Raw genomic sequence first — 26286 nt, 5'->3', positions numbered from 1 at the left:
CTCAAACCACTCTATGATTCTCATCAGAAGTCTCCTGCCTTAATGTTGCACGTGTAACCTGTCATCAAGAATCTTGTAATCTATTGTTAGCCCCAGCAAGAAACATTTTAAAAGCAATGAATTATACATCATAATTTGTTACACAATTTAGACAGAAATTAGATAATCTTCCATGGATTTTGTTTGTTTAATTTCAATGCTTAGGGTAAGAAAATCAAAACACAAGTTTGCACTTGCAGTGAAAATAATGTTCCTGTTTTAATATGAATTTGCTGGGGAAGTCAGTATGATATAAAACATTAAGTTTTGATTTTAATGATGTAAAGCCTAGGGCCAGAACCTCCAGAGGAGATACTTGGTCTGTGGGAAAAGAGAGTTTTCCTCCTGCGGACATGTCTGTGTAACATAAACCTTAATGTACATAGTCGAAGAGAAAATGAGGAAAAGAAAACTCTCTTGCTTTGTGGACATAAATCTCTTTCCAAGACATTGCTCTTGGTTCTGCACTTGGTTCTTATCCTGTGGTTACTTTAAAATGAGACTTAGCTTAAACAAAAGGTCTCATGGCAGCAAACCAGGCCTCCCTGGCACTTGAGAAGAAACTGATCATTTAGAGCAAATTAAGCAGTGTCAGGACAAGCCAGCAACTCATAAATAAAGACAGATATGCAGAGAGATCATTTTGATTGCTGGTGTAGGACATTCTGACAAATCTGAGGGGACAGAAGTTAAATGGACCTTTGCGAAGATAAGGGAATATATAGAGAAAAATATGTATTTGCACATATGTTTTAGCATTGGCTTTTCCCAGGTGGGCTCTCCTTTTCCACAGCAGTCCCCTGATTTCATGTGGTCTGAGAGTGGCTGCCAGGAGGGCAGCTGGGCTGCTATGGGACCCTGGAGGTGGGGGTCTGCATGATGGCAGAGACCTCAGGTATCTTGAATACAGTCCCTGTTAGTGCCATCACCTGCCTGCCTAGCTGAAAGGTTAGATATGTTGTTTCAGTGTGAACAAATACTACTCTGTGAGTCTTTGTCTATGAGGGACGTTTGCTGTACACCAGAGAAGCAGCAGGCGCTGTGTGGGAGCGGCACTTTCCAGCTCAACTTCTTTGTCCTGGCTGCTCCTGGTCACAGAATGACAGAGGGGCTGAGGCTGTGGGCCCTCTGGATCCATCTGTCCACCCCCTATTCCAGCAGGGACACCCAGGGTACCCAGGCCCACATCCAGGCATTTGAAGAGATCTCCAAGGAGGAGATGCCACAGCCTCTGGGCAGCCTATGCCATTGCTCTGTCACCCACACAGCACATCAGTACTTCCTGGTGTTTAGATGGAACCTCCTGTGTACCAGTTTGTACCCTTTGCCCCTTGTCCTGGCACTGGGCACCACTGAAATGAGTTTGGCTCCATTCTCTTTGCACCCTCCTTCAGCTATTTATGGGCATTGATGAGATCTCCCTGTGCTTCCTCCAGGCTGAACACGACCAGCTCCCTCAGCCCCTCTTCACAGGAGAGCTGCTCTAATCTCTTTGTCATCTTTGTGGCCCTTTGTTGGACTCTCCCCAGTATGTCCATATCTGTCATGTACTGAGGAGACCAGAAATGGTGGCAGTACTCCGTGTGAGGCCTCACTACTGCTAAGAACAAGGATCACCTCCCTTGACCTGTGGGCAATACTTTGCCTAATTCAGCCAGGGTACCTGCACACTTCTCACTGACAGGTTTACCCTCTGAAGCAGCTTTTTGCTTTTGCTGGGATACATGTTTTATCAGGTCTTCCTCTTTTGGACTATTAATTTCTCTCACTCTCTGGCTTATTTTTTCTGTGGTTTTGGGTACCCCTTTACGTTGTGTAGGCCTTTCCAACAACAGGGTAAACCTGTCAGTGAGAAGTGTGCAGGACTGTATGTATAGGACAGAGAGCACAGAGGTTTCCTGGTTCTCATTCTGGCACATCCTCTACCCAAGCTTTCGTGGATCACTTCACAAAAGAAGTTCTTGAGTTGCTCCCAGGAGCTCTTTCTTTCAACAACAAAATGTCCCCATCTGCCCCCTCGCTTTGCTCCCCACGCCCCACTTCTTGTTCCTGAGCAACAACTGCAGTGACTCTCATGGCTTCAGTGGCACACTGCAAAAGCTCCAAGACCAAAAACAGTAGAATTTGTTAAGCACACAAACTTTCTTTACAGGCAAGCATCTGCAGTAGTGCAGAGGGGGGAGTTTCTCTCTTTTTTCATGCAAGACATCAGATTTTGCTTACAAAGCATGCATTCCTGCTTTCTTCTCCCAGGGATTTATTGTGCACCGCCTGGATGTGTTTTTGGAAAGACAGACTGGTGAATGCCATGAGCCCTAGGATTATAAAGCAAAATGATTTCTAGTTAACCAATAGAGTCAGTAAACTTCTTTGCTCTTAAGCCCAGCAGGAGCCCCAGAACTTCTTTCAGATTAAGCTGGCTCTGGCTCTGGGCTAATTCATTCTGTGAATAAAGAGTAAGTCAACAAAGCATTAAGTCAGAACATCAGTAACCACGGAGGACAGCAGGATCAGCTGGGTAGCGTTTCGCTGAATGTGACCTGCAGAACCCTGAGGTTCTCATTGGTGTTGTGGTGGAGTCATTCGTAAATTTTACTGTTTGCACGGTGTTGCAAAATTGCTAAGCAATGCCTTAAAACTGCTCAGAGAACAGCAAATGCTGAAAATTTGTTGCTTGTAAGTAATGCACATAGAATGTTTTCCCATTAGTTATAGTCTGCTTACAGGCAGAGTGGAATGTTCCTCATTAAAAGCCAGAAAATATTGGAAGGTGTCTGAAGAATAATTGTTCTGCTTGAAACTCCTACTGTGCTCTGAGGCTTGTGCTTTAGCAGAGCAATTTTACTGAGAAAATCCATTGTGTCTTTAAAGAAAAACATTCCGTTATCAATATTCTACAGTGCTTCTGGAAGGGAAGAAAAAAAAGAAAGGTGTTTTCTGCTAGAATTTCAAGAGCTTTACAGCACCATGCAAAGACAGCCCATTACTGTGCTGGGAACAGGGCGGTGTCCCACCTGTGGCAATCTCAGCTTTTCTTTAGACACAGCCTATGTAGCTTTGGGACAAATTGTCTCACTTTCCTGTGCCTCAATGGCTTTATCTGTAAGATGGGACAATGACAATATATATCTTCTAGAGCTCAAAATCAGGGACTGATTTGCTGTCAACATCAAAATATAAACTAACCAGCACCCCTATTTCAGCATGGAGCAGAGGCCTGTCATTGTCATGGCCAGCAGTAGAAAATCGCAGCAGTCAGAGATGAAACATTTTGATGAGTTGGGCAATGGTTTTTGGAAATTAAGACTTCCTTATATAGCTCCTTCGCAAAGTAGAGGCTATTTTCTATATGCAATTCGTATTTACATGTATATACAGCATTTATAGGTATGTAGTGGTATTCTAGTGGTTGTTGACCCTACATACAGCAGGGGGGGTTGAAACTAGATGCTCATTATGGTCTTTTTCAACCCAGGCCATTCTATGATTCTATGACTCTATGTAGCTGGTATAGAGAAGCCTGGATGTGTTTGTGTGCACATTTATCAGCTACAGAGAAATGTTAGTAACAACAGTACTAAAAAGCATTAGTGCACTAAAGAAATCCCAACAAAAGCACTTCTCTAAGTGTGAGATAGAGCTGGCTGGTCTCCTGCTAGGTTTGGACAACCTAAATGTAGTTCAAAAGATGCTGCTGACACTTATCGTTACTGTCTGGTTGTCTAATGCACTCTGAAGAAGTACTCTGAAGAAAAGGGTTTCTGTGGGACAGCAGCCATTAACCCCAATGGGACAGAAGGTCCTCTAAGAATGTGAGTTGTGTGGGCAATCAAATTGGAGACATCTAATTTGCCTGAAAAAAATAAATTAATTCTAATTACAGGATTGTGTATGAGTGAATATAATGCAGTGGGGCATGAAGCTCATCACCAAAGCCTGGATATGACACTGACCTCAGATGAGCCTCCACAGATGGCATCCACTGGCCTTGTTTGCAGTCTGTTCATGGGGATGCTCCATTCCCAGGGTGTCCACCAGGAGAAAGCTTGCAGGAGTTGGTTGCGCAGGTACAGATTTGTTTTTTAGAACCTTCACACTGCTCTACCAATTGACAGATGACAGTGATGCCAAGCACCCTCAAATGCATTAGGAGTCAACCTACAGCCTTGAAACACAGGTAGCTGGCAAACAGCTCAACTGCTCACTCACCCCAAGGCAGTCTCACACAGAAATCTCCACAGTGTTGGGACCTCAGGAAGTCACAGGCCCATCCGTCAGCCATTCCCACTGCTTCCTACCCTGACTGTGCTACACATCCTGTGCTTTGCTTCTTGATATTTGGCTGTTTGGGCCGAAAACACTGTGCAGAAGTGAAGTACTGTATGGGAGAATAGTGGTTTTACACGACCCACCTATTGCTTCTACCAGAATCCCACTTGTATGTAACTACACTAGGACATAGTACACATTAAGCTATTCAGAATAATATGTATTTATTTTCAGTGCTATTTTCATTAAATACTAGTATCATATATCCATGTCTGAGGTAATAAATTAAAAATAAATTCAAGATTTCAATCCTGTATTTGTGCTGCATATTTCTTCTACCATTCATTATACATAATTTGATGCAAACACACATAGTCCATGATTCTGGTAGTAATATTATTTCAACACAGTCACTTTTTGTTTCACTATCATTTTGCTGAGAATGGTTATTGCATGATACATTTTTAATAGATGTTTTAGTTATACTAGGATTTTCTATTAAATCACACATATCAAAGTTATAGGAAGATGGGGATGAAGATGTGCTTTGAGCCAAGGAAGGCAAATATTGAATCAGAATGATAGCACATACAGCAGGATCATTGTCTGCTTGCACTAGAGTCCAGATCCAGCAAAGCCACTTCAGTATGTGCTTAGCTTTACAAAGAACATATGGGTCGTTTCAGTGACATCCATAGCCTTAAGTGTTTGCTGAATCAAGAACTAGCCAAGCTTGGACACCTAAATTCATAGGCTTCCTTAATCCTGTTATTTGAATACGATTTTGCTGGTTTCATATTTTGTAAGATGTTTTGTAACAACCTCTGTAAGATTTTTCATCAGTGAAGCACCCATAGAAGTTTCTAACCTGGTTCATAAATACACTATGAAAAAATAAGCAGCTACAATGACTCTCTTCTACATATTTTGTTAAAAGCAACAAACACCTGGTTTGAAAAGTTATTAAAGTAATTTTTATCCCATGGTAAAATATATTTAAAAAAATAAACTCTTCATTTCAGCATCTTCCATCACAATAAAAGCTCGTTAAAGGGCAGGGCATACCTCAGGTATTTTCATTTATAAATGCAAGAGGTTGAATGTATCCATTCCTTTTGCACTTAAATGCTGCTGGTGGTAGTAATGCCCTTTCAGCTAAGTCTCCATTAAGCCCAACGTCAGTGAGCTAAAGAAGCAAACAAACAAAAATTGGCCTGCATATAACTTTTTTGTAATCCTGAATTGAAAAAAAAAACCCCTCTCTGCTTAGAAAAAAAACCTCTAACTACTGCCATTAAAAAAGCATACCTCACCTCTGTGTCTTTTTAGCTTTCATCAGTGATTCTGAATGCAAACTGTTTAAATACTTGCTAAAATTACTGTGGCATGCCATCAGACTTCTAATATTCATAAGTTGTGCTAAAACCAATTCAATCAGGAAGCTGTTGTTCAGAGCTAGAGCTAATGGTTGTCTTGGTGTTAAAGGTCTACTTCCACCAGGTTTTACTTATTCTATGCTGTAAATGACAGTGCTCATGACGTGATCCTGAAAAACGGTTTGGTGTTATTACCAAGAGCTATAGTTCATATGAAAGCTCTCCATGCTCATGCAGTGAAGTGCAGTGTTGAAGGGGACAACGCTTCTCACTGCACTGCCCTGGGCTTGGCCACCAGAGAGCAGCCATGGGGCTTCAGTACTCCACCGAGCTCACGATTGCCATGGGTTCATCAAACGTTGCCAGCCGTATCTGCTTAGGGGTGGGGATGGAGAGAATTTCCCCTGTGTCAGTTGGGGAGTGAATCCCATTGTCGATTATGTTTGAAACTTCCTCCTCGTGATCCTCATACAGCGTGTTGATGTGCAGCAGAGGGTGGGTGGGGTTGCAGTTCAGCGCAGGGGCTGGTTCTGCTTTGGCTGGGTTCAAAGTCATACTTGTCGCTGTGGTCGTGGCTATATGGTTGTGGTTGCATGTGACAAAAGCCCCAGCAGCAGGCACAGTTCTGCATGTCTCAGATGAGTACAGCATCTCTTTTGCAGGATGAGGGGTGTCTAGAAGAAATCAAAAGAGCCAGTTAGAAGATGGGCAGTCCTTCATCCTCCCAGTGCATCACAGAGCAGTGTACTCAACCAATAAAGGTGGTCCTGCCGTTGCTTTCAATGGGAGCAGGAGAGGACTCCAAAATGAATTTTCTTAGGATCCTCTGAGAAATCCAACAGGGCTTTTTCATAACAACAGGATTGTAAGCTCAGGGAAACGGGACAAACAACAAATGGGTTTTGTAAATCTCACTTTCTATGCATGCTCATGCTTCCTAATGTGAATGGTATTTTCACAAAATGAACAGAACACAACTGAAAAGTATCTTTTACTCTCCTCTATGGTTTGGCAGATGTTTTTTATGTGTTATGATTTAATGTTTTGACAAATGTTATGAATGTTGAAATCCACAAGATGGAATACAAAATGTGCTGATATTTTCAATGGGAAAAAATAGTGGTTACATATTGTAAGCCACTTGTCTTTAGGAAGAACTCAGCAATTTGTCGTTAACTGATGTCTCTTTCCAGAAATCAGAAGTCTACCTTACCTGATGGACTGCAATGTTGCTCTAACTCAAAAGCAAAGCTGAATACTTTCAATTGCAATGGAGAGTAACAGAGCCCCAAAACTACAGTAATTATATTTCACTCTTAAAATATTCAAGCACTAATTTAGATGAAGGTAATTGGGACCAGAAAACCCCAGTAGTTTTGAGGAGTTGAAATCAGAGCAGGTGATCGGATAAGGAAAGCTGTAGAATAGCTCACATGCACATCAGGGAGTTGGAGGGCTCTGAGGAGCATAACGATTTGGAAGTGACAGAAACTTTTATACCTCAAATCACTTCTTTGCTGGGCAGTGGGGTGACGGTAGCTGTCAGTCAGTCGAGGCCCAGAGGGAGGTCTTAGCTTGTAATGAGATGAGAGCCATTGCTTTAAGTATGTACAAATCTTTCTGCACAGTGTTTCTTACGTCAGTAGCTTACAAAATCAACAAGAAGATATATACCTGCCTATCAGCTTATCTACTGGTTGCTTTTCTTAGTGCCTACATGGCTTTCCCCATCACTCTAGCATACAGCAACTGTTGATATATTTGGAAAAGTCCTTCAAGGCAGAAAAGGGGTTGCAATTTGCAAGAAACACACAGGGAGCTGAGGCACAGAAAGAGTGCTGCTTGTGAGGCCACACGGGAAGTGAGTGGTTGAATTCCTGAATCCCAGACCAGCACCCGCACTTCAGACAATTCATCCTCTGGTCCACGTGAGACAAAGGGCAAATTAAGATGTCTTTGGGGTGAAGAACAACATAATGTGAGTTGTGCCTTCGTAGGTGGCAAATGCCAATCCCTAAGAATTGGTAGTCAAAGAGATTTTTTCTATATAACTTGAGAATAAAGCCAATCTGAAAAATGCCAGATGCTGGTGGAGCACGAAAACTGTTTTAGAGGCTGAACTCTCCTCATTTTCTTAGTAAGGCACAATTACATTAATTACTGTGAAAATCTGCTTACATTTGAGAAACTACCCACAGCAATAACTTGCAGGCTGTTTTGTACGGCTCTACCTGAAATAATGCTTATTCTCTATGTAGCTGTATTCTGATAGAGACAACTACTGTTTCTGAGGCCTACACATCCTAATATTATTATTTATCCCAAAATCTAGCAAAGCAGGTCAAAAAGTTCAAATAAGCTTTGCGTTCCTGAAGATCACTACAAAAATCATCATCTGTGAAGGTGGTACTGTCATTACAATATACTGTACCTTTGAGAGAGGAGGTAACGTGTACTATGACATTCTCTTCCTGGTTTAGAAATCCACCCTCTTGACTTTTTGATGTGGGCATCGAGGGGATGGCTGGAATCTCTGGCTTGGTTTTTTTACTACTAAGTATATATGGATGTACATCCAAGGAAAAGTGCCGTGTGTGTTTCTTTTCGCTGCCTGTGCTCGGGACGGCGTTTGATTCAGTTTTATGAGCTGATGATTGCTGTGAGGTTTTTGCAGCAGATTCTAACAAAGGAGCAATAAGGCTATCCGTCGCCGTTTTTCTCCGCACAGGCTTAGGCTTTTCAGGTTTATGATTTTCGACCTTCATAATGGCTAACTGCTCCTTGAAAGGCTGAGGAAGTGGATTGGTAGTTGGGATCCATTTCATCTTCTTCCTCGGTCTCTTAATGATGAGCTGCTCGTTGCCATCGATGTCTGCTGGGTCGACGCTTGGGTCTATTGTCTGGATCCCTGAATCACGCATGGTTGGGGTGGCATCATGATTGGACTGGGCCAGCGCCGCCAGCAGTTGGCGCACCACGTTGTCATACATCAGATCACTTTCGTTCGTAATAAAATCCAGACGGTTCAGTGATTTTATGTGGTCCCGATTCTCATTGCAAAACATGGCCAAAATATTGATGTCACAAAACTGGGACTTCTGCCACTGCTTCTTGGTCTTTATTCCAACTTTGTTCAGTTTATCAAATATGAAGTTGGACTTGCGAAATATGAAGAGGTGAATTAAGTTGATAAGGATGATCAAGTTCATAAAGCAGAGGAGAAAGATATCTACGCCTGCAATAATCCGCTGGAGCTGGACAGATGGCAGCTTACAGTTCACTCTGATGTGCAATTTGGAGCTGCTTGTCTTGTCCGGAGGCTCTCCTAGAGCACACGTAAATTCATTTTGCTTCTGTGTAGCGTAGTAGGTGGATAAGTATGTAATTGGTATGATGCTTAAAAAGATGATGAACAAATGTCTCGCGAGATAAAGCTTAGCTAAGAAGTTACTTCGTCCTCTTCTTTCCAGGTATTTCTCAAACAAGTTCTGTTCAGGGCTCTTTTCCTTCTCTGCGTTCTCAATGATTTCTCTTTTCTCTCTCTCTGTGATCCCCGGGCCTTTGGACTGGATCTGTTTCTCTATTTTTGGTGCCCGTCCTTCAGCTGCACGGTGGTAGCAATTATCGATCTCCTGAAGCAAAAAATTAAGCTCTGAAGTCAGTCGGGTGGAGGCCAGAAATTCCCAGCCCAGAGCTGGAATGTACATTATCCCAGCAAAAGCCAGCAGTGCATAAGGTAGGAACTTATGCTCAAACAAGGAGGGCCAGTGGCTGGCATCAACTCCTGGCAAGGCATCTTTTAATTCTGTCCAACAATATCCTCTGGCATACAAGGCTTGATCGCGGGTGAAGTTGTGTGGTGTGTAACAGTATATTGGCTCCTCTGTATAACAGAGAGAAAAGTCACTGCTGTGCATTTAACCTACAAAAGGAGCTCTGGAAAATAAACATTTCAAATGATATCAATTTTACTTTACTGTATTTTTACATGACTGTTCATCCCACAATGTGCATTAGACAGTTCAGCCTCCGTGCATCTTCACAAGCCTACAGGAAAAACTAGTTACCTGGAAGCTTTATAATGAACCTACTCTAGACATATCAGCTAGGAATTGATGCTTTAGCTCTGTTACCTCCCTGAGAACAATACCCTAAACTAAACTGTGATCTGAACTCTGGAAATACAAGACCTAGTATCCACTATATAGTAGCTCAGCACATTACGCTGGCATACGTACAAACACTGAAAGGCTCATTTAGCTGACACTTAAAGTTTATCCCAGCTAAATATTCTTAAAAATAGAAAAAAGATATGGTTGAAAACAATCTTTTTAATCCTTATTAACAATGTCTACTCATTGGATATGGTGAAAAAATATCTGCACTAAAAGCATTTAGTCAGCTGTATCTCAGCTAAGAGTCTGAATTAAAGCATTACCAACCAAATCAGAATCCACTGTGTTAATTGTGTTTACCACTGTATTTACAATTGTATATATATTTTTTTACAGTGTGCAATTAAATGGTGCAACTCATTGCCCTACAGTATTATGGAAGCAACAAATACAGTGGATCAAGAAAGCAACTAGACCAAAGTAATGGAAAAGAAAGCAAGAATTATTAAAAACACAGATAATTATACCATTTTTCTCTCGCATCATCTTCAAGCCACAGGCTGCTGGACAGTGGGAGGGTTTATGCAAGAAAATAATACCACATGCTTGTCTATTTTAATACTTCTTGCTAAGCATTTGGGTTTTGCCACCACCACAGACAGGATACTGGGCTTTGACCCAGTAGATGCATTTTGTTTTCATGTAATTACATTTTTCTAACAATGGATATGAAAGATATAAGACAGAACAACTTGTGAAAGCTAGAATAGCATTAACTGGCCCAAGAACAGTGATCACTTTCAAAACACCCTCTTCAAGTATGAAGACTGTATTTTAATGCTCTGGTAAGCAGAACAAAAGGAATATAATTTACAGTGTTCTGGTATACTTCAAAAAAAAATCCTAGAATGAAATCCATAGAAAGAAGGTATGTTCTCTTGAATTGAGAACTGCTCAAGAACACCAAGCTCACTCCACTTCTGAATGCAGTCTACAGTTCAGATAGAGAACAGCTCACTTGAAGAGAGGGTGGTACTGTTCTCTTAATAATACAAATTATGAAGAGAAATAATAAAATGTTATGTTGATGATAACAGTAGTTGAACTTTAAAACAAAAAATAACAGGCGGGCAAAAAAGCCCTAATCCTGGCTTAGTAGAGGAATCCTTAGTTAACCAGCTACTTCTCATATCCAAGCAAATAAAAAGCATTTCCTAGGGATTTGATAAAATGCTGATGCATAAATGCATTATCTGATATTCAGAGATCTATACACTAAGGACTGCACATTTTTTAAAAGTAATTCAGTGAGGATTCTCTTCTAAAAATATAATGAATTTGAACAGGCCTGCTAGGATAATGTTACCCAAGATAGGATGTAAATTGAATAAGCCCTATAAATTCTTGAAAATCACTTTTGAAAACTATTTTATCATGATTTAGCTTCAACCTTTCTCAGAGGAGAGCTTAAGGCACTCTAATGTTACCAAAATTCCCAGTTAGACTACCTTTGTATATTTACAGTCATCAGTTACGAGAAAAATATTCATTAACTCTCATCTTCAGCAATTACATGCTCTCCAAACTCTAACCACGAAGGGATGCACACATAAAAAATTCAACTCAAACTACAGAAGAGTTACTGTATGATTTCCCAGGAGATTCCTATGTGAAAATATTCCCATGGGAAAAACAAGCAAGTAGCTTTGAGTATTTCTCATAAACAGAGATATTTTGAATTGGGTGTCCCAGGCTCAGTAGGACCTGCCAACATGGAATTTAAGTTACTGTGAAATACGAGTTCATTTCTCCTGGATCTCAGCAGCATGAATACGTGGGAAGATGACAAAATTCATTCCATTCATCCACAAGGATTACTTTAGGAATCATGTATCAGCTGCTATTAGCAAATAAATGGTAGAAAGTTCACCTCAATGAGGCCTGAAAGATTATGGTGATTTCTGCCAAAATGTCATATGAACAACAACAAATAGTCACTGAATAAATAAATAAACAAACAAATAAATAAAAAGGAAACAAATAAAAATGTCTTTTAACATTTACATTTATGTTGGACAAACCTTTGGAGACTATCTGCACTCTGTCCACTGACACTGCTTCACTGTAAAACTTAACAGCTGCACAACTTTAGTTTGGACTTCACAGCACCGGTGGAGGATACTTCAAAACTGGGGCTGTCCAGCTCAGTAAGGAAAGCACAAGGAAAGCAAATGCCATTTTAAAGGAATTTATTTGCTTTCCTGTCAAATATTGTTTAGCTGCTCCCACTGCCTGCTACATTGTGAGAGATCTCTACTTTACTGGCATAGCTGAGCATGGTGCCCCATGCTGATTCAATGTTGTTGTTTACTGATGCTAGTCTTATATTTTTTTTTCCTGTTTATTAAATTGACATGACTGTGATTATGTGCCAGGTGACCCTTCAAATAAAACCCCATCCCCAGCCAGCAGGATTTGATAATTGATTGATGTGGAGGAAAGATTCCAATGCGATTTTATTCAAACACTGTTTTCTAGTATGTTTGAGTCATACCCTCCGTCAGTGAATGTCACTGATTTTGGTAGCTATTGCACAGGGGAGTTTAGCTTAACCTTCACAGCACAGGACATGACTCACAAAGCACAGCATCACTCTGGGGAAGCTCATTCATCTAGACAGTGGAGAGGAGGGGAAGACCCTTCCAGACAATGATTCAAAGCAAAAGACTAATTTACCTGTTGCTTGGAGGAACCTGTCTCTCTTCATTGACAAGAGGCTGCCAAGCAAGATCATCACTCCGTTTAAGTTAGCTTTTGTGAATGCTCCTTAGGCAATAGCAGCATTTTACCTTGCATTTAACATAGCATTTAACACCATGAAGGTGTTTGATCCCATCATACTAGGGCATGGACCGTTTCTCCTCTACTGCAATCTGTGTCAATCAGGAATAAATGAGAAAGAAAAGCACGATGTCAGTAATGAATCTTGTTTGTATGAAAGATGGCAGCAACATATAGCTGGATCTCAAAATGCCTATCTGCTGAGGATGGAAGAGTGATGAGTTGCTCTCACACACACTGCTCACTAAGCTGCAAGCCCTACTTAACACACGTTCAGTTTCATGAAGACATATCAGCAGATTTTTTCTGATGCAATCATGTGATAGATAAGCAGCAATAAAAAAGCAGTAGGAGTGTTATCACCATAGCTCTGACATCGGATCACGCAACGTAAAAATATATATTTGCTTTTATGTTTATATTCAGATACATAGAAAGTTTCTACTGATGCTTGTATTTCACCCTCAAGAAATTCAGGAATTTTCTCTTCTGTAGAATAAACCCAGCTACCATGAAATGTCATTTTTCCCTCAAACTCAGCAGTTTAATATGGAATAATTAAACAACTGTGTAGGAAATGGTCAGGAAAAAATTTTGGAAAGCTTAGGGGGCACTATTATGGTTGAGTGGGTTGGTCCTCTTCTGAGTGTTGCCTGAAGTGTAATCTATCCCTAAACATTCTCTGACAGCTACATTCTTGTGAACTCAGGAGACAGTAATTCCTACTGTGTTCATCTGCAGCAACAGTGGAAAAAATAACACAGTACTCAACTAACCTGTAATCATTATGGGGAGTTGGAATACTAAACTCAACACTTCTTTGTTGAATGTCATGGCCTACTGTAGGATTTTCAGAGTAAAATCTCAGGAAGTTCATACTCTGAAGGTCTGCCCTTAGGTCCACCTACAAAAATGCATTAACTGCATGCCAACATATGATGTTCAACACAGTTGTATCAGAACAAAATTACTTGAAATAGCTGAGAATAAGTTCTGTCTTCTGCAATACTTACCTATGGTCACTGTCATTCCCACAAACTGTACCTTTTAAACAACTTGCTAAGAGATTAAGTAACTCCGGGCTAATCTTCTTCAAAAATAATTACTGCATTGCAAAAAACTTATTGATATCAGTAGATTATGAAGTATATTATACTTTATCCTATACTGAGTATAAACATGCATACTAGGAAGCTTAGCTTCCCTTTTTTTAATATCATTAGATGATCACAGGAGCAGTACATCAGATGTTTTCAGCAGATGTAGATAAATATGTCTTATCCTGCTTGCTGTTCACATAAGTAGTTTCTAGAAATCCCAAATTCTGTTCTCATTAATAAAATATGAGGCATCTCAGTGAATCTTTTCAGACATACAAATAAGATGAAACAGTCAAAGAGGAACGACTTAGTTGTGGGATATAATTGTGTTATGCCACTTGAAAAATTAAAAACCCTTGAAAACTACATTTTTTCATGTTTCATTCTGTGCCATACAATCCTATCGAGTTTAAATACTACTTAAACAGGGAAAAATGACTTCCAGACAGTACAGCAGTACAAAGTGCATACTCCAGGGAAGTTAGAGAACATGGTTGGGAGATTATAACCAAAGAAGGGAGAGGGATGAAGGCAGGGACTGTGCTCAAAAAACTCTTTATAATGAATCTAAACAGACTGTATGGGAGGCAGGAGCGATGGTAAAGCACAGAAACCAAGTGATGCCAAGTCTGCTGCCTGTTAATTATATACTCTGAGAACTGCTTGAGAACTTTCCTCAGGTGCAGGCTACCACTTCTACCGTTACCTCCTTCAGATGGTTCCCCAACCTTTCCATACCTCAGCACACCCTCAGCAATCCCTGAACTATATACTCTTTGTCAGGCTGCAAGGACTAAACATGTTAAGCATTAAACATGAAGTGCTTAATTTCACCCTGGAGATTCAACACTGTACGTTTTGCAGTTCCTCAAACGAGGGGCTGAGATCTGGGGCTGGAACCCCTGTGCAACTTCCCACTGCAAAAATCAATCTCAGATCTGAAAACAGAGTTACCAACAAAAAATCTGGTAATTGTTGTTCTAGAAGTTACATCTGAAGATATACCCCAATGCAGAATCACAGAAAAGCTGAAAGGAACCTTTAAAGTTACTGAGTCCCATCTTGTTCTAAAAGCAGGAACAACACTGAGTTCAGAGCAACTTGATTAGGGCTTTGTCCAGTCTGAAAACCTCCAAAGGTATAGACTGCACAGCTGTCCCATGCAACCTGCTCCAATGCTTGGTTTTCCTCAGATGATATTTCCCCTCTCCACTTTTTTCACTTTTGAGAAACGGCCATGCCCAAGAACGAACACAAAGAGAGAACTGCAATGCAAGTGTCTGGAGTTCAGGCCACAGCATTACATCTCAGTCCTAGGAAAAGATATCAACAGCACAGTCCACCAAGAAGCCGTGTGCGTGTATGCCTGTGTGCATTTACATATACAAATAATAATAAAAAAAACCTGCAAAAAATGTGATGTGTGAGGTGGTGTGTGTATATGGAGACAGCAGTCAAGAAGACACGGTCAAACTGGTAGTTACACATTATTCTCCTCTATCTCTTGAAGTTCATTTTTTACAAGTCTTCTTGGTCGAGTGAGTGAATTGGATCTAATATAAACATTCATTTCTGTTTTTCAAATATAGATAACAATACCAACCTCTGAGTACTCAACACAATAAAAAACCCTGCTCCTAAAAAGACTCCACCAACTTCATGCATTGGGCAGTTTCTTTGAAACCAATGAGATTACTCATGGTGCATAAAATTAGGCATGTGCATCTCTTTGAAGAGCTGACACTGCAGGGGATTCAATTTCAAGCTTAAAAAGCACTTTTACATGCAATAGTCAAAATACATTTAAATATGGACAAAGCATTTACAATGCTTTTGGGAAACATTAAAAAGTAATAAAGGAAAATATTAGCAATACACAGTATATATCCATATATAAAAGGACAAATGACTCTTTACACCTACCCCACTAAAACAAAGCATATTCACCAAAAGCAAACTATGAAGTATAATAAATTGTGTATGAATATTGTGACTTCTGTCTTTTAGAATTTAGACTGAGAAAGAAATCAGACCTCATTAATCCTCCAATTAAACTGCATGATTTCAGCGTTCTAGACCAACAATTCAATAACGGAGGTGGAATAGAACCATCTGAAAATATAACTGAAAATGAAAGAGACAAAACTCTTGTGCTTGCTACACCAAAACAAAGGTAAGTATGTCTCTTGTCCAAATAATTCTTTGATACTCAAGAAATAAACATGCAAGCAGGCCTAACGGGCAACTTTGTCAATTTATGCTCTGACTCTGACAGACAGGCTAAGAGGGAATGCCAGTGGGGAGGACATACCAACTCCGGACACCTGGGGCTAAGTTATAGTTAAGCATATTGTTAAGTTTATTATTTAGTGAGTACAATAAACTGCAGATTCACCCTGGGCTTTAGAACTTTCTACCAGTCAGCTTTTCATCCTCTTGAAGAGGACTGTTAAATCATCCTTATGCAGATGCTCAACCTGCACACAGAGAAAGGTGACATGTCAGTCAAGTTTTCCAAAGAGCTCCTTGTAAAGTCCTCTCCACTTGTCTGTAAGGTGAAATTCAGTGTTTAAAGTAGGCTCTCTTGATTAATAGCCAAGATAAATGAGATGTTTCCTGAATTCAGCCACAGATGCTAATATTTGACAAGTGTATCCTATCACAGTGTTTATCCCTCCATTGTATCATGTGTAAGGAATCAGGCATACGTGCCTCACTCATCTTGTGTACTAAAAGGAATGCACAAGCAAGCAGGTAGAAAACTGTTTATTAATGAAACTGAAATAATTTATTTTGTAGCTTTCAGTATATTTTAAAAGGCAAGGAAGAAATGTCCTGAATCCTCTTCTCCCTGGAAAGTGAGAACAAAAAATATTCATATTATTAAGGATGAAAATGTAGTCTAAGGAAGTATTATGTCATCTAAACAGTAAACAGATTTTACATGCCAACAAGAAGCTTCCATAAGGAATATCAAACTCTCTGCTTTGGATGTGATTTTAACAAATGATGGCTAATATCCAAATCAACTCACAGCCAAATGAAAAACTCCCTTAATTTAACAGCTTTATATCAACTACTTTATTTAAAGGGTACTTAAATGTTAGATATTAGTACAACAGGAGAATGGATTCCTGAAATTACATTTGTGTATCAACTGTAGTCATGCAGTCCCATTTAACTCACTGAATAGAACTAAGCCTTAACTTAGTTAGCAAACTAATTATTAAGAATTATTAATTCATCAAAACAAAAAGACAATACCTTTACCTTTGTTAGGGAATATTCTTTCCAAAGAATATAGGTTCCCAGGAAGTCTTCCTATGGTACAAATTTCTCCATGATCAACAAGGTAAGGTACAGCCTTTTTTGACCACTCTCTGAAACCACTTGTCCTGTTTAAGAAAAAAATCTTAAAAAGAAAGTCCCTAAAGAAATGAGACAGGAAACCACTGCTGCTAATAAGTTTCACTTATCCATATTCTACAAGTATTAGTATATTACAAGTATATTCCTGTGCAGCCAATTCTGGGGAACCTGCTTTAGTAGGAGAGTTGGATTAGACGATCTCTAGAGCTCCTTTTCAACCTCTACAGTTCTGTGACTTTGTGCAGCATTAGTCTGAATGGGGGAGATGTAGCCAAGCAGTTCCAAAGACTGATAGGCAATTGGTTACCCACAGGGATGCCTCCCTGTTTGGAATATGGTCCTTTCTACTTCCAAGACTGTTGCTTGAACTGCCTGTATTTGGTTATCCAGTCACTAAAATGATAATGCATACTTGCAGCAGATATATAAATTTACAGGACTACATTCCCTGTATGTTAGAGACGTGAGCTCTTCTAAAATTAGCTGGTATGCTGAAGTTCACTTCCAGCAATGGAAGGCTTAACAACCTGTAATACCTGCCCAGCATATTTCAGGAGAGAAAGATTCCTGCTTGGTTCATATGTTGAAGTCTGTTAGAGTGTTCCAGAAATGGCAACTGTTACACAGAAGGTGCAGAAACACCTAAAGGAAATCCCTTGGGTTGTTGCTATGGAGAAATATTTCCTCAATAATGAGCTACCATCACTGTATGGTGGCCATGCAGTATGGTGGTAACGTCGTTAGAAAAGAGCTCATCTATAGTTACTGTACTGTTCGCCAACACCGAGAGCATTTCTTCCTACATTCAGCAGCTCTGTGAGAAAACAAAAGATATTTGGAAGGAAATTACAGTCCCTGTATTTGCAGCTAGAGCTGTGTTTCTGTATTATAATGTTGTTTCGTATTAGGTTAAGATCTGAGGAGAGGTTTGATCTTCAGAAGTGTACATCCATCAAAACACAGTTAATGAAATTCAGCCATACAAAAAGACCTACAAGAGACATCCGAATAACCTTTACTTCTACAATTACCCTTAATATGAGGAAGTAAGTGGGATTTGGTGACAGATCTGCACAGCAGTGGAAATAATCTATAAAAATAAATGTCTCAATGTTATACAAAGATCAAAAAATATTTTTGGGCAATTCAAAAATCGCCCTCTAGAGATGAAACCCTCAAAGCAGCTACACAGACACTGAGTGTCCATGATGTGAACCAGAGCAACACCTAAAGCAAACTGCAAGAACACATAAATGCCAAAGTGAAATGAATTTTGAATGTCCTGTGCAACTGATGATAGACAGAGGTGACTTCTGAAATCAAGGGTGAAGTACAAAAAACACAGACAGGAAACAACAGTGATGTTCCACTGCATCACTGCATTTTAATGATCAGAAACGAAAAAGATGGCTTGTTTTAAACACCTACAGCCATAAACACAGCAGCTGGAAAATTTATTAAAAAATAAGTTGCAAGTAGTTAGCTCATTAGGTAGTTATCTTATTTTGACATCACAGTATTTGGAGGCAGAGATGACTGGCCTACTGCTTTTTGGAAAAGCGATTCCTCCATGGCAGGGGAGTTGGAACTAGATGAACTTTAAGGAGTCCTCCAACGTAAGCCATTCTATGATTCCATTCTATGATTCTATGTACAGAGAAACTGAGTTTTAGGAAGCGTCACAACAATGTTGGTCTATCATGACAGAGCAAGGAGAATCTGACCCCAAAGGCTCCTGGGGACTCTACAACTTCCAGTGTGGAGGTTTCCTGCCCTCCCGCAGGCTGTGGATCCCACAGAAGACAAGTCACCTCAACCTCAAAAACGATTACTTCAGCAAGTGGCTGAGATGCTCCAGAAATAGTCACGGAGCTCCAAACTGCAAAAACTGCTCCATGCAGCTGTCTGCCCTGCTGCTCTGGTAACTTCTTCAAATCTGCATGACAGGCACAGTGCCAGAAAAGAAAAGCAAATGAATCCCAAACCTTGCTATGGTAAGAAGTACTACTGTACTGCCAAATTCAAGAGTATAATATACTAAGTCCTTTATGATAGAAATACCTGCACTGCTTTCACTGTTTTCTTAGAATAAATCCTGTACCATGTGAAACAAAAGAAACCTCTACAAGAATGTTGCCAGCCTGCTGTGACATAATTCAGCTTTTGTATTTCAATGTGTATTCCTACCTAGCTTAGTGAGAAAAAAGCTCCACGGCAACTCTGAAGAACAACCTCAGTGTTGCTCATTTATTCAAAATGTTCCCTCTTGAGAAAGATGAATGAATTAATTAGCTCTTAAAAGTAGTTTTGACCATCTACCTGTTCAGATCGTTGAAGTTATCTCCAAGCACACATTAAGTTAAATCTCATCCACATTTTGGACCTCTTCACATACATGACATAAGAAAATGAATGGGTCAATAGTGCAGAAAAGGTCAGTATGAAAAAAAGATGGCATGTGAGTGTCAGTAAAGACGGAGAGATTGAATTCAATGATATGAAAAATGTCTGTGGCTTCTGGAAATCACAGCAGAATTATTACCTATGTGAGGCTCATGTATTTTCTCAAGATTACTTTTATATTCAACATTCCACTGCATAATTGCAAATCTTTATGTGAATAAAACGCATGGAATGCCAGCTTGCATATCTCATGGATGCCTCCTGTGCACCTGAGTGTGTGCGTGTGAGAACTGCCCTTACCCTTTGAGAGGAGTTCCAGCAGCAGAGCCAACAGCCAGTGGTTGAAGCACAGTCAGCCTGTGGTTGCATGTAGTACACCAGTTCTTTTTAAAAACATATAATCAGAAAGCACTGAAACACAAGTGGTACTGGGACACTGCCTAAATTCTCTCCTCGCAGCTATTACTACTGCCTCACAACAAATTTCTGCATCCACATTCTCAACTGTTCTCAAAACAATTTTGCCTTACGCTTTTTACCACTAATAATAATGTGGAAAAATGTAATCTTCACTTCTTTTTTTTTTTTTTTTTTTTTTTTTTTACTTTACATGGCTTTAAGTGCACTTAAATATAAACATGGAAAATAACCTCAAAAGCCAGATAACATTCAAGTCAGGGAAGTGAGTGTGTAAGTATGTTGCCCACAATCTGTAACAGAAATACAAATTAGAGAAGTTGACCAGAAATACAAATTAAAACTCCATCTTTTAATACAGAAATTCTCAATACATACTGTTTCAAACAGGAGAAATGCATAACAACACTGAACTGACACATACACTGTATGCCATGGTGAAGTAGGCACTGATAATGCAAAATTATTACAAATCAGAAAATGCAACGTAGAACTTGAAGTGACCCTTCATTTAACTTACTGTCTCCCTCCATGACTTCCTTGTGAGAATTTTCCAGCAGAAGGGTGGTAAGAGGGCTATGTAACTGAGCTAAGTAACTGCTAAGACACTTATGAGCAACTTGCTGGTATTTGGCAGACACTGATTTATAAACGTAGCAAGAGAATCAATGCCACTGCTTGGCTTCTGACTGCAGTGTAGCAATCAACTGGATGACTGTTTTGCTTTATTTTAATTAAGAAGAACTGGTATTGAAGAACTTCTGAGGAAAAGCAAACATGACTGCAATAATAGAATGATTCACTGTGTATGGAAAGCACAAGGCACTATACATGAGGGATATGACTTAGCCATCACTGTAGTTGACAACATGAATCCTAAAGCTTGGAAAGCAAAATATTTCAATATTGTGAAGATAACACATAACAATAACAGCAATATATCCTCTTTTGGGGCCCATCTCTCACGTGTCCCTTACAGAGCAAATGTCCTGCAGACATTACTGATGGTGTTGCTGCTCAACAGAGCACAACACTGAATCAGTGTTTAAATACAAAGTAAGCAGCTCATAATGAGAGCCAAGTATCTCTTCCTCCACCATACAGAAGAAGAGTGCCTCAGGACCTTTCACTGTTGAAAGCTGCCATTCACTGCCAGCAGCATCACTGCCAGCCAGAGAACACAACATGGCACAAGGTGACAAATAGCTTTGAACACCCAACAGCTTTCCTGCTTGTGGCCGTGTATGCTAGTTCCATGTAGTTCATCTGTATTAGTTCCACGGTAAAACCAGGGAGAGTAGAGGATAAAAAAAGACCATGAAACAACTGATCCCCATCAAACAAATACTGAATGTTGCAGTCTAATACTATGTATTCTCTGCACTTTAAGAAGTGACAACCTACGCTTACAGGCTTACGACTTGCTCCTCTACTGCCAGGTACCTGGTATGGTTATCTATTCCTGCACTGGGGCACTGTGGGACTACCAAATCAGAACTCTCCACCCAGAGGTTATGAGTTGTACTTTCAGATTGCATAGGGATAACTAATTGTTCAAGATGCTGGGGAATAAAAAAAATTAGGCTTCTGAATCATCAAGTATGAGAAATCAAACTTCTAAGGAACAAAACCCAAGCACTATGTGTGCAGGAGTGCTGTAACCAGTATTAAAAATATACACAATGTAATGGGGGTCACATCACTGTTCTGACAGAAACCATAACACATCGATACGCAGATTTGTATAAAGGAATGAACTGTGATCTTTAAAGCAGTAGTTTCTGAAAGAAAACAGAAAAACAAGTAAACTCCCTTGGGACTATTACCTGTACACACTGCTGCTCTCAACGAGAAAAACATTAGCAGAGAGGTTTCCTTCAGCCAACACTGCCAGCTGCAGGCACCCTTCTGAGCAGGGCTCAGAGCCCTGTTGCTCTGGAACACAAGTTCCACTCACAGATCCATCCACTGCTCAGAGATACAGGCCTCCAAAACTTTCCTTGGGGTCCTCGAGGTCAACACGTGCTAGGTCATAAATATCATGTGCCTGCCTGGTTGTATATGAAGTCTGTCCTTTGGTATGTTTTAAAAAGGGAGACAATTCTTATTCCTATTTTGTAGGTGCTTGTTTGGGCTTTCTTTGCGTGAGGTAGCTCACCACTGTTCCTGAATGACCTTATGATGACCTTATGCCCAGTACAAATACTGCACATGCATTTATTGTAACTATTTTTCTCAGAGCTTCCTTTCTGGGATCACAGTAGCTTGCTGGAAAAACAGTAACGGAGGATTTAGAGACTCAGAAGTGATAATGTAAGTGGTTGGCTGAGGGACTTCCTGTTCTCTTAGGAAAGAAAAGTTTGGGCAGTGCAAAGAAAGGCTGTATTTGTTTCTTTTTCAGGACAGCCTGTATAAGCATTACAGAATTTGTGATTTAATTTCTAAAAAGTCATGTAAAGATTAGATTAGTTTTTTATTTCCCATTCTGAGGCCATAACTGAGGCCCAGAAGGGCATCAAGAAAGACTTGGGAAGCTGCTAAGATATTAACAACCAAAGAGGAACCTTTACACAGCACTCCTATCAGTGATTTTTGCACTTCTAATATGCATTATATAAACTGCAATATCCAAAGCAAGAAAACAAAGTTCCACTTTTTTTTTTTTTTTTTTTTTTGAAGATCAGTGACAGTGCATGTATGAAACATAACACTAACAGCAGAATGAGGAACAAGCACACAGTCAGCAGGGTTATTGCTATGATCACATTCAATATCTCCAGACAAGCTTAACTCTGAAAACACTGAGTAAATAAATACTGTTCTGGTAACAGAGTTGAAACATCTGATTCAGGTCACATTAAAGTTAGCAGGAGTTTTGCTTCTGAACTCAGAAGAAGCAGAATTGAATCCACTAATCATGAACTCTTAGACTACAACCCAAAAAAGCAACCTAGTTTCACCAGCCCCTTGCAGTCTGTACTACTTGCTCTCGTATGTTTTTCCTTTTTCTCATATTCTTCTGACTGTAGATCAAATGAACAAACAAATGGCATCAAATGAGGTAAGAACACTGTTCCAGTGACATAAAGGAGGTTTCTGCGCTGCTTTGTAAGTCTTTGTCTGGGCAAGACACAACAGGTTACTGGTCAAGTGAGCACACGAGGTCTGTGACTAGAAACAAATGACTTTGCTTTTAGCACTTCTGAAACAAAAATCAACTGAAACATTCAAGGCCATGACTATCATCTTAGAAAGAAGTCTTCCATGGCATAAAACAAACGCAACCACAGAAAACACGGGCAGATGTGAGCAATGAGTGAAGTCAGTAGTTGTCTTCTCTTCCAAAACCTTGCATGGTCCATGGTGTGAACATGCAGAGGAATATGTGCTGTACAAACCTCAGAGTCCTTTAGACTTGCGGCTCCCTCCACAATCTGCAGCCTCAGAGGATTTGTTCAAAGAGAGCAAGCTACTGCTGTCTGCACAAGCAGTGATTCATCAACAGATTTCTGTCAGCAAACTCACACAACAGTAAGGGCACATATGGGAATGCGCATGACCTTCCTTGCTCCCAAGGTCAAATTGAGGCCTACTCACATCCAGAACAGTAAATCTCCAGCACTATGAAGGCAGGTATACAAGCAGGCACTCTCAGTGCCTTCTGCAAATGCCTTTTTATTACTACCTCCTTTCTACAAACCAAACAGAGGAAGGGATCCCAGCACTTCTGCATTCTACACTAAGGATCCACAAAAGCAGCAGTTCCTTGCCTCTCAGTCACTGCAAAATGACAGCTCTCAGATGTTCAGCAAGCTCACGGTTTCCTGAAAACATGATCTCATGAAGAGGCCTCTCGATGACCAAAAGCATGAGGCTATCATTGACTGTGGCTGAAGAACTTCAGATATTTAAATATACGTTCAAAAAATAAAGTAAATCCAAAATGCTTAAGCTATAATCTAGAAAAATTTCCACCTAAGATGCTTTTCACAAGCAGTTACTCTTCTAAGTAACGTTATAGTGAAAGCAAGTGTTAAGGATGTGTGTTTTTGGAGGTCAATCCCCAAGCTGCATGTAAAGGACTGCACTCAGATGTGTTTGGATGGACTGCACCTAGCTAAGTGCTGCTAACCATACGAGCTACAAACTGCCAGTGTGTATTAAAGCACTGGTAATTTCACATGGATCTCCACTGTGAAGCTCCAGGGGACCAAACAAGCCACGCACTGCCAAGCACACTCTTCAGGCAGATGCACGAGGAAGGCAGCGATGGCTCCCCGCATTGCTAGCAGCCTGAGAGCGCACAGCAATGTACTGGGTCAGTACTTTTCAAGGCTCATCAACACCTGAGCCAGCTTCCATGCAGGAGGGGCTGCCCACCGCGTGTGGTGGGCAACCAAACTGGGCTTCTTGAACGGTGAGAATCTGCATGGAAAGTGTAGGCCCGTAAAAAACCCAAGCACGCTGGAAATGTCCGCCGTCACCATACAGCACGGCACGGGACCATTAACCTCTACAGGACCGCCGCTCCCCGCAGCCGTTCGGGCGCGGCCCCTCAGCGCCGTCGAGGAGCGGCGGCCGTTCGGGCGGGAAGCGCGCGCCCCGCCCCGCACCCCGCAGCCGCGAGGGCGCGGCCGCCCCGTCCCGCCGCCCTTACCGGCGAAGTTCTTGGTGAAGACGAGGGTGACGAGCAGGATGGGGATGAGGACGGTGCCGATGGTGACCACGCGGTCGAAGGGCAGCTCCAGCTTCAGCTGAAGGAGCAGCGCCGCCAGCGCGCCCGCCTTGTCATCCTGCTGGCCCGGCAGGATGAGCTCCTTCAGCTTCTCGCCCGCCAGCAGCGCGGTGGCCATGTCGGGGTGGTTATCGATGATGTGTTGCATAAGCGGCGGCGGCGGGCGGCCTCACACCGCCGGGCCTCCCCGGGGCGGGCGGCGCGCTGCGGTGCTGCGCTGCGGTGCTGCGCTGCGGGCGGCTCCCGGCCTGCGGGGACAACGGCGCAGCGGTAACGGCGGAGCGGCCGGGCCTCGCCATCCCCAGCGCCCCTCGGCGCCGGGAGCCGCGCCGGCGGGTCGGGCAGCGCCGCGCGGTAGCGCAGCCCCGGCGGGGAGCGCGGCGCGGCACGAGGCGGGAGCGCCGGAGCTGCCCGCTGACGGCGCGGCGGCCGAGCGCTGCCCCGCACCGCGCCCCGTGCCGCACAACAGCAGCCCCGGCGCTGCGGGCGGTGAAGGGGCATTCGTTACCTGGCGGCTGCGCCTCTCTCGGCTCCCCGGGGCCGGCGAGCAGAACCGGCGGCTCGGAAACAGCGGCGGAAGCTGCAGATCAACTCACGCCGGACCTTCCTGCCGGAAAAGGGTCCCCGCACCTCCAGCAGCGACGCGGTCGCTCCGGGCGCGGGGCCGATGCTCGGTGCTGCAGCGGGCGGCCGGCGCCTGCATGGGAGCGCCCGTCCGCGCCGAGCGGCGTGCGAGAGGGGCTGCGGGGAGGAGCGGACCGGAGCGGACCGGAACGGATGGCGGGAGCGCGGAGGTCCTTCGAGGTTTTAAAGGGAACGGCTGCGGTAGCCGAGCGGGAGGCAGCGGCGCGCAACACGTTGCGGGGCCCCGGGCAGCGCCGCGGCCGCGTCCCCGCGGGAGACACCGCGCGGCGGTACCGCGCATGCGCCGAAGGCGCTCCGGGGGCGCGCGGGGCGCTGGGGCGGGCGGGGGGCGAGGGGCGAAGCGGAGGGGAGCGGGCGGCGGCCGCGGGGCCGCGCCTCGGCCGGCCGCATCGCGCCTGGCAGCGCGGGGCCGGGCGGCGGTGGCCGTGGCAGAGCGGTAGCGGTCGGAAGGTCGGGTGGCGAAAGCTGGAGCTTCAGCAGAGCGGACGCAGCTCTGGAGGTTCCCGACCTGGTGCGCGTCAGGGTCAGGTGCTCCCGTTAGAAGCCCTGCCGGCTGCTCGCCTGGTGAAGCTCATGCGGGGTTAGTCACGGCTGATGGAGCAGCCTGAGGGGTAGAGAGCCTGCCCGGGAATCGGGAGGACGGCTTTCTGCTCTGCCTCACGGGAATCGGGCCCGCGCCTTCACAGCGGTGCCCGGAGCTCCCGCCGCCCCCGGGCCAGGTGGGCGCTGAAGCTCACGGCACGGCTCAGGGCACAGCCCGCACAGCCCGCACCGCGCTGCGCCGCGGGAGGCAGCCGGCAGCGATGGCATCTGCACAAAAGCTCCAGGTCGCGGCTCCTGCTCGGGTTGTTCCGGGTGCTTATGTTTAGCAGTGCTCGGATGAAAGGCAGAGATACGCTTAAACAAATATCGGTGACGGCTTTTCCCCCTCGAAGATTTGCAGTTGTCATCCGCAGCGCTGCGTGAGTGAGGCAGAG

The 26286-nt window shown here is 42.7% G+C and overlaps 1 protein-coding gene across 2 annotated transcripts; it reads right to left on the bottom strand.

Moving 5' to 3' along the window:
• Positions 1 to 3762: 3762 nt before the first annotated feature.
• On the bottom strand, positions 3763 to 25572 carry PANX2 (pannexin 2). Of its 2 annotated transcripts, XM_090136697.1 has the most exons (5): positions 25173 to 25572; positions 24587 to 24912; positions 8116 to 9567; positions 7185 to 7258; positions 6223 to 6358 (listed from the first exon to the last, which is right to left on the bottom strand). In XM_090136697.1, exons 2-4 carry the CDS (start codon positions 24810 to 24812, stop codon positions 7227 to 7229), a joined length of 1710 nt encoding a protein of 569 aa, XP_089992823.1. In that variant the 5' UTR covers positions 24813 to 24912; positions 25173 to 25572; the 3' UTR covers positions 6223 to 6358; positions 7185 to 7226. The 2 variants fall into 2 exon arrangements, with proteins under 2 accessions (XP_031470740.1, XP_089992823.1); XM_031614880.2 differs by lacking the exon at positions 7185 to 7258 and having other exon boundaries at positions 3763 to 6358.
• Positions 25573 to 26286: the final 714 nt, after the last annotated feature.

Source organism: Phasianus colchicus, chromosome 1 (genome assembly GCF_987193195.1).
Source record: "Phasianus colchicus chromosome 1, bPhaCol1.hap1.1, whole genome shotgun sequence".
Taxonomy (NCBI): Eukaryota; Metazoa; Chordata; class Aves; order Galliformes; family Phasianidae; genus Phasianus; species Phasianus colchicus.
The sequence above is the reverse complement of the archived record's forward strand: the minus strand, read 5'-3'. Positions and strand labels throughout refer to the sequence as shown.